The following is a 9,209-nucleotide window of genomic DNA, read 5'->3' on the forward strand; positions in this document are numbered from 1 at the left end:
GAGATACTCTCACAAGATTATACAAGGCCAAATCGCTGCACAACAAGATCTTCTTGAAAAGGAAACTTTACACTCTTCGAATAGTGGAATCTACATCGGTGACCGACCATATCGACACCTTAAAGACTCTATTTTCGTAACTCACAATGTTGGGTCACAAAATAGAGGAAAATGAATGTACGGAGCTTCTACTTCAGAGTCTACTAGATTCGTATGATCAACTCATCATCAATCAGACAAATAACAACTAAGCAGACAGTCTAGTCTTCGATGATGTTGCACCTTCTGTATTAAATGAGGAAGGCAGGCGAAAAAATAAGGAAGACAGACAAGTAAGTTCGCAACAAGCAGAAGCATTATCGGTGACGAGAGGGAGATCAACGAAACGTGCCCCCAGTGGGAGTCACAATCATGGTAGATCAAAATCCAGAAGTACGAAGAATATCAAATGCTACAATTGTGGTAAGAAAGGGCACGTCACAAAAAAGTGATGGAACTACCAGAAGAGAAGAGAGGGTAAAGTTCATGAGTCATCAAATGCTCAGGGATGTGTAGCTAGTACCTCGGATGATGACGAAATTCTCTACAGCGAGACAACAACTGTTTTAGAAGGCAGAAAACGGTTATCTGACATCTGGCTTATAGACTCAAGAGCTACCTGGCACATGACCTCTCGGAGAGAATAGTTCCACACATATGAACCTATCTCATGAGGATATGTATATATGGGAGATGATCATGCCTTGGAAATCGCTGGTATTGGTACTTTCAAAATAAATGTTTGATGGTATGTTTCGCACAATTGAGGAGGTACGACATGTCAACGGCTTGAAGAAGAATCTATTATATTTGGGACAAATAGATAGTTATGAGTGCAAAGCTCATGTTGAAAATGGGATCATGAAGATTGTTAGAGACACGCTTGTATTGATGAAGGCAGAAAAGATCGGTGCTAATATGTTCATGCTTAAAGGAGAAACACTACAGGAAGCTAATGTGTGTGTCGCGTCAAATGGAGAAGAATCAACGATTCGGTGAACTTACCATTTTGTGAGCATTGTGTTACAAGTAAGCAGCAGAGATTGAAATTCAGCAAATTTGACGCCAAAAGTAAATACATTCCAGACTTGGTTCATTCTGATATTTAGGAATCACCAGACATGTCCATGGGAGGTGCAAAGTACTCGATGACTTTTATTAATGATTATTCCAGGAGATATTGGGCGTATCTAATCAAGAAAAAATTAGATGTGTTTTCAGTGTTAAAACAGTACAAAGCACGAATTGAACTTGAATCCGAGAAAAAGGATCAAGTGCTTGAGGACAGATAATGGTGGAGAGTATACAGACGACGAGTTTCTTACTTTCTGTAAGCAAGAAGGTATTCGGAGACAATTTACGATGGCATACACTCCTTAACAAAATGAAGTGGTGGAACAAATTAATAGGACTCTTACAGAAAGGATAAGAGCTATGTTAAGGACTGCTGGTCGACCTAACTCATTCTGGGCAAAAGCAGCCAAAATTGCCTGTTATATAGTAAATCGGTCGCCATTCTTAGTAATTGAGTTGAAGACACCGATGGGGATATGGACTGAAAAGCCGACTGATTACTCTCACCTACATGCATTTGGATGTCTTGTAATGTATAAGCACATAGGTGGGCAAAAGCAGCCAAGAAATCCAGTCTTTCATTCCAAGACAAAGCACATAGGGATACAGTATCACTTTGTTCATGAAGTAGTGGAAGATGGAAGTGTGGATTTGCAGATTATCCATACCAAGGAGAACCTAACAGATGTTTTGACCAAGCCAATAAATGTTGACAAGTTTATTTGGAGGATATCCTATTGTGGCCTAGTAGAAACGTAAGCAACATGACTATGGCAAAGTAGAAAGGATGGTGTGGAGATTGATTGGTTCCTAATCTAATCTCCAAGTAGGAGAATGTCAAAAAAGTAAAGTGATGTGCACTGTTAGTGCCCCACCGAAAAGGCAAAAGAAAAAGAAAAAAAATGAGAGGAAGAAAAAAAAAGTGCCGCGTCGAAGAAGGAAAAGAAAATAAAAATAATAAATAAATAATAAAATATTACATGAATAGTAGCCAAGTTTGGCTATAAAAGAAGGATGCTCCTCCTCATTTCTGTATCCAATTTTCAGTTCCTCTTCTTCATTTAAAGAGTGTTTTAAAGAGTTTAGTGATTTGAGAGTTTGAGTGTATTGGGTCTTTTAGGTAGTAAGATAAAATATTACAATACTTGTAACTTCTTTTCATTAGTAAAATATTTTCCCTCTGTTTTCGCCCGTAGACGCAGGCTAAAAGCCGAACCATGTAATTTCTGGTGTTCCTGTGTGATTTTGTGTCTCATTATTTATCAATTTCACTTTAGTTGCGTGTCTGCTACACACATCAATTTCCCAACAACGACGACGGAATCCACAGTGGAGATAGAGGCATAAGCAAATGGGTTGTTCTTGTATGAGAATAAACAAGAGGGTTGTTGCATCCTATGCCTCTGAATTTGTTTCTTGTTTCAGCATAAACAAAAGGGATGTTTCCAAAGTCAAAACTTAGAGAGAAGGATTATAGGTTTTATAGAGATAAGAATTGATTATTGGATGACTTAACAAAATTTCAAGAACTTCAAGTGGAGGATTAAAGGTTGCGAGGTATGGTTTATCAGATAGGCAAATTATTTGAAACCGTCAGTGAAACAATCGGATTCAATTCCAAATAGACATGGAATGGTAACATTTCGGCAAAGGAATGTACAATTAGGCTTTGCTAATGGCGGTTCTTGTGCCAATGCAATATTGATTGGCAATATTGTATATAGCAGCAAGATAATCTGGAACAATAGTTTTATAATCTCAGCAATCTCTTTCTTTTTCTTTTTCTTTATCGAGAGTTTAAAGCTTAACTAACCAAAAATGAACTCTCTCTTCGAATTTTATAAGGAAGAAAGATCACGTACGTAAGTTGATTACTTCTTACAACTTGTGTCCAAAACTGGCCAACAAGCAGGACAAATAAATTGGGTTAAAAAATATATATTAAATGTACTCAAAAAATAAAATAAAAACACAGTAAGAATAGCATTACTGAACTCAAGTTGCAAATGGCACCTTGCATTGTTACACGCAGCTTCCGACGAAATTCGGAAACCGAAAGTTATATGCGGGATAGCAACAAGCATATAAATTTAATGCTTGAACTTCTTTACAAGTGAATTTTGAATTTTGATGTTGATATTGATGAACAAGCCATTTTTTTTCACTTTATTGACAGTCAACTTTTTTCAAGGGAACAAAATAATAGGTAAGGACCCTAATTCGACATAAATATAAAATTTCAGTGAATTAATTCGTTAACTGGTGATAAAAATAACTGTAAAAAGAAAAAAAGAAAAAAAGAAAGAGATATGATTCCTTTTGACTTGTTGTATAAGGTATTTAGAGTTGACATCTTGGGAAGGAACATTGCAATGTCGTAGAAACTTACAGTTTGTCACGCGGTGAGAAAAGTAAGGACATAAATGGAAAAAAAAAAATTGTACCTGCTTCAACATTTTAATGTGTAACGTAACAAAAGTAGACATCTTGGATAGGAATTAAACATAGCAATAATGTCATGAAAGCATGCAATATGCAGGACGGTGAGAAAAAAGTAAGGGCATAAATGGAAAAAAATTGCTTCCCTAATCCGTTTCAATATTTTAATGTATAAGGTCATTAAAGTTGACATAATGGATAAGACCATCGCAACATCAGAAAACGTGCAATTTTTCCGGAAAAAACAAATGAAACGGGTAATTGCCCACTTTTCCTCCTTACATTGAAAAAATGTCTTCATGCCCGCAGTGGTAGAAAGAGTTAAATAGTCAATTAATTTTTAAATTTTACTGCCATTTTAATATTTTATCCTTCAGTATTGTTGAATCAATGCATATGTAGTTAGTTGTCAAATCTATGACATTGAAATTCATATGGGTGTTCTGTTATAGAAATATTCCTTCTCAGGAAGAGAGAAAAGAAAATCAAACTTTAGTCATTAAAATTGAGATTATGATTTAGTACTGAGTTGAGTTTTATTGAGTATTGAATTAATGGTTAGAATTATTTTAAATTTTTATTTTTTAAATCTTACTCTATAATCATTGATGCAGTGCTAAAAAAAATAAAAAACTGCCAAATTCTTATCCTTGAAATCGATTATGATATGTGTCTTGAGATCCAAAAAAATTAGCAAAAGTTTAGCAAAGCTTGACATCCAAATCCTTTTTTTTCTTCCGTTTGGATTTCTTCCAAAACTTCTCTTTCCTTCTTTATATTTAATTTAAGATAATATTTAGGATAGATGGCCGGCCTTGCTCTATCTTTCACTATGCCTTAATTAATGCCGCCATGCGTTCAAACCATTAATAGATAATGTTTGTTTTAGAGCAATAGACCACCGCATTCTTTTTCTTTTCTCTTTCATGTCTATATATCCTTTATAGGTGATCCCAACGTGTGGGACAATTTTTTTTCTTTTTTAAATTGCAACTAGCTTTGCCTGAAAATGATCTAATTCATAAATAATAGGCCATTTTTAAAATTAAAAAAAAAATCTGTATTTGAATATGCAGAACGTAAGAAGTGTTTCAAAGAAATATTAATTCTTCATATTTCCTTACAAATTCAAAACAAATTGCTCTGGAGTTCTGACTTGAAAGCTACATTAATTCACACAGTAAACACAAACAGAGAAGAGAAACGAAGCAGTTGCTGACTCTACGGAGAGAGTAAAGAATGATTCTCGAATTGCTGTTGTTTCATATTATGCTCTTGTTATCATCTCCACCAAATTACGTTCTAGCAGAACCACGAGCTTTGTTAGCAGCGTCTAATTCTTCATCCACTAACAGAAATGTCACCATTTCGCTGCCTTTCAGTAACAGAGAAGACTGCTATTACGATGAAGTTTGGTATGAAATGGTGGTTGCCTTGGACATCCTACAAACATCTCCCGGAGATGTTGGCTTTCAAAAACCAAATTTCGTCTTCTCTCAAACCAGAAACTTCTGCAGAATCGCCAGCGACAGCCTTGCCTTTATGGCCTATAATTCTACTGATTTCATTATTAACGATGGCTGGTGCCAGCTGCCTGCATCTCTCCATAGAATCATGTTTTCCAAAGAGAATCATCAAGATGGGGAGGGATTGAATCTGATAAATAGCAGATACTTTCAGCGTGGCAAAGGAATAATAAAGCTGGGTTCACGTCTCTCGTGTACGTTGAGGTGAAAAATAAAAATAACTTACGTCCTCATATAATTTAGAATGATGATTGTATTTAAACCGAAAAATCTGACACAATGATCGATAAAATAACAGTAAAATCATACAGCGTTATAGTGCTGAGTAAAAATTAACACTATCTTGCAATTAATACTGTAATATACTGCACAATTTACGGTTATTTTTATCGCCATTGTGGTGAGCTCTTTATCATTTTTATTTAATTTATATAGAAATAAGTACAGTTAAAAATTCGTGACTACCTTCGTTTTGATCTATATTTCGATTCTTTCTTCGCAGCTGGATTTTCTCATACAATACATTATATGAAGACTATTTTATTGGAAATTTCAGCTATCCTGGCATCTACAGCTCATCAACGGGTTCTGGAGACTCACTAGCCTGCAGCGGTTACGGCAGACTCATATTGATAGGTATTTACCTTTTGGCCTTTTTTAAATGTTTTTAAACCGAATGAATCTTGGTACTTACCTTAGGAACTACATATAGTAAGGCAAAAAAGGTTCATGCTGAAGAAATAAATAAAAGTAGCAGAGTAAAATAGAAGTTTTGAGAGGCAAGAAACGAAATTAATTCAGCTAATTCAAATGTCATGTATATGTATTTTAAGTATTCGCTTCCATATTTAAAAATTTACATCTAGATATAGGTCATGATGCCAATATGTATGTCAAGTAATGCCAAACTCACATAGTTGGGATACATAATATATATCTCAAGTGATGTGACAGTGGTATGTCATTCATTTATTAGTGTATAAATATTCACTTAATGATAGATAATTTAAGTCAACCAACACTCTACACTTGGCAAGTAATGATTGCTAATACATCATTTAGGATACGAAGTTTGATGAAAGAGCAGTTGAAAAAATACTTACAAAGTTGGGAAACAAAGTTTGAATCCCTATTCATGTTACATCAATACAAATTCACCACTTAGATGAAAAGTGATATGCTCAATAACTAATTATCACATGACCTTACGAGATAATGCAGTATTCTTTGCCACCTCAGTCTAGATACGGACTTTGAATTCAATGGTATTACATTTACAAAGTTCGAATTCGAAGTTTTAACTTTTTGATCACGTACCAAATCTACATGATGATATGCAATCGCTGTTTAATATATCCCTTCTGTATTCGTAGCTACAATCAGCACATCGCTTGTATTTCTCTTTCAAGTTATCGGCAGAATTTTGTTTCGGATCATAAGAAAGAAAAGAATGGATATCAGACTCAAAGAGAAGTTCTTCAAACAAAACGGGGGTTTACTTTTACAACAAATGTTAAATTCATATGATGGCAGCGTTATTGACAGATGCAAATTGTTCAGTTCAAAGGAGTTAGATAAGGCAACTAACCATTTTAATGTGAACAGAATACTTGGTCAGGGAGGCCAAGGTACTGTCTACAAGGGAAGGCTTGAAGATGGAAGAATCATTGCAGTAAAGAAATCCAAATTAGCTGTAGATGATGAAGAATTATATAAGCTCGAAGAATTCATTAACGAGATTTTCATTCTTTCGCAAATTAATCACAGGAACGTGGTTAAGCTCTTAGGATGTTGTTTGGAGACCGAATTTCCTTTACTAGTTTATGAATTTATCCCCAATGGAACCCTTTACCAGCATCTTCATGATCGTCATCAAAATGAAGAGTATCCGCTAACGTGGGAAATGCGTTTCCGGGTTGCCATAGAAGTGGCGGGAGCTCTTGCTTATTTGCACTCAGGAGCGTCCTCTCCGATTTATCATCGAGACATCAAGTCAACGAATATACTCTTAGACGAAAGATACAGAGCAAAAGTTGCAGACTTTGGGACTTCAAAATTTATTGCTATGGATCAAACTCATGTGACAACAAAAATACAAGGGACCTTTGGGTACTTGGATCCAGAGTACCATCAATCAAGCCAATTGACGGATAAAAGTGATGTCTATAGTTTTGGAGTAGTGCTTGTTGAACTTTTAACAGGAAAGAAGCCAATATTTTCGACAGGAAATACTTCACAAGAAAATGTAAGTTTGGCTGCATATTTTGTTCATTCTATGAGAAAAAATCGTCTGTACCATATTCTTGATGATCAAGTGATGAAGCTGGGAAAGAAAAATCAGATCGTGGCATTTGCTAACCTTGCAGAAAGATGCTTAGACCTGAATGGTAAGAAAAGACCTACAATGGAAGAAGTTTCCATGGAGCTAAATGGAATTCGAGGATCTAGTAAAAAAAAGAGAGCAGTGTTCAGTAAAATTATCAAGAGGTTGAGTTTGAAAGAACCCAAATGAACCAAAGCATAGGGGCTTTTTATTCTTTTTCTTTTTTTCACTTTTTTTTTTAATTTTGGCCGCAAAATGATTTACAGCACTGGGTACCCAGTTGAGATTGTTTTGGCTTATAAAATAAGCTCAGTTTAATTGTGTATATGAAATAATCACTTGGACGAAAAGGCATGGTAAATTATATTGTTTAAGATTAATGTTTTGAGCTTCAAGAGTAAGTATGTGTTTCATAAGTTTTATTATTAAAGTATTTTCATTGTATTACATAATTGTAGTAGAGTACTTAAATTTTGTGTATAAAACTCAATATAGTCGACATTTTTTAAAATAAGAGCTTGTTAAATTTAATTTAATGAAGGGAAATAACCATTTAAAAAATATACTAATAATTTTTTAATTTGATATTCAGTATCCAATATTATTGCAAGTAAAAAATTGATTTTTTTATGTTTAATATTCAGTACTGGTTTAAGTAAATTATTGGATAAAATTTTGATATTTAATCTTATGTTGATACTGGTTCAAGTAAATTAATTGATTAAAATTTTAATATTTAATATAATATAAAATTCTAGCATAAAAAATAATTACGAAGTTAAGTTTTTATAATTATTATATGTTAAATATTAGTTTAATTGAGAAAGAAGAGAGTGACGAATAGAACAAAGAAAAGAGTGATAAATAGAACAACAATTTTTCTCCCGCTCTTATCACACCTAAATTCAAATGAAAATAAGAATTAATAATCTCAATTAGTTTTGGACATAGCCAAACATGACATTGGATAAGATTAATTTTTTTAGTCTAAAATCAAATTCAATATAGGCATGGCAAATTAAGGATTGGGCCAGGCTTTTACAAACCTAGACCTAGATCCTTTAAAAGTTATCCAAACTTAGACAGGTTGGGCTTGGGTCAAGCCTGGACGGGCTAGGCCGAGCTTGGGCCAAGCCTAACCTTTTCATTAATTTTGAAATAAATTTTTAAATAATGAAAAAATATTTAAATTAAAGATAATTATCTAATACATAATAGAATAATATTCCAATATATAAAATAATAATAACATAATATAATAAATCATAAATATTAATATAAAAATATATTAATCTAATATTTTGAGTTTTTCTTTTTAATTTGATTTATTTTTTATTTATAAATTGACCTGTGCTTTTTTCCTAAACCCTTAACCAAGCCTAATCCGTGCGGGATTTTTTGCCAACTCTAATTTAATCCCAAAATTTATCCAGCTCCCAAATATAGCCCTAGTTTTAGACTGAAATTTGGGCTAATCTACTAGTCCTTGCAACCAAACATGACATTAGATAGGATTAATTTTTTAGTCCTAAAATCTAATCTAATCTAATCGCACAATTTATCCCACTCCCAAACATAGCCGAAAAGAACTAGTTATTTTTTGGGAAGAGAAATTTATCATTTTACTTTCTTCTTAATCCTTGGATAAATTTTTAGCCTAAAATATTTTGAATATTATATAATTCAATTGCTTATTGATTGAATAATAATATAATTATAAATTTACAAATGTAAATTTTTTAATGAAATTTCATGAAAATATAAATTTATTTTTACGAGAATATTTTTAATATTGTTTTACAATAAAA

The 9,209-nt window shown here is 33.3% G+C and overlaps 1 protein-coding gene across 1 annotated transcript; it reads left to right on the plus strand.

The window, feature by feature from the left end:
- Positions 1 to 1,581: 1,581 nt before the first annotated feature.
- Positions 1,582 to 7,590, plus strand: LOC18042349 (wall-associated receptor kinase-like 2). The gene is made up of 3 exons (XM_024183399.1): positions 1,582 to 1,868; positions 5,635 to 5,714; positions 6,452 to 7,590. Exons 1-3 carry the CDS (start codon positions 1,582 to 1,584, stop codon positions 7,588 to 7,590), a joined length of 1,506 nt encoding a protein of 501 aa, XP_024039167.1.
- Positions 7,591 to 9,209: the final 1,619 nt, after the last annotated feature.

Source organism: Citrus clementina, unplaced genomic scaffold, assembly GCF_000493195.1.
Source record: "Citrus clementina cultivar Clemenules unplaced genomic scaffold, Citrus_clementina_v1.0 scaffold_5, whole genome shotgun sequence".
NCBI lineage: Eukaryota > Viridiplantae > Streptophyta > Magnoliopsida > Sapindales > Rutaceae > Citrus > Citrus x clementina.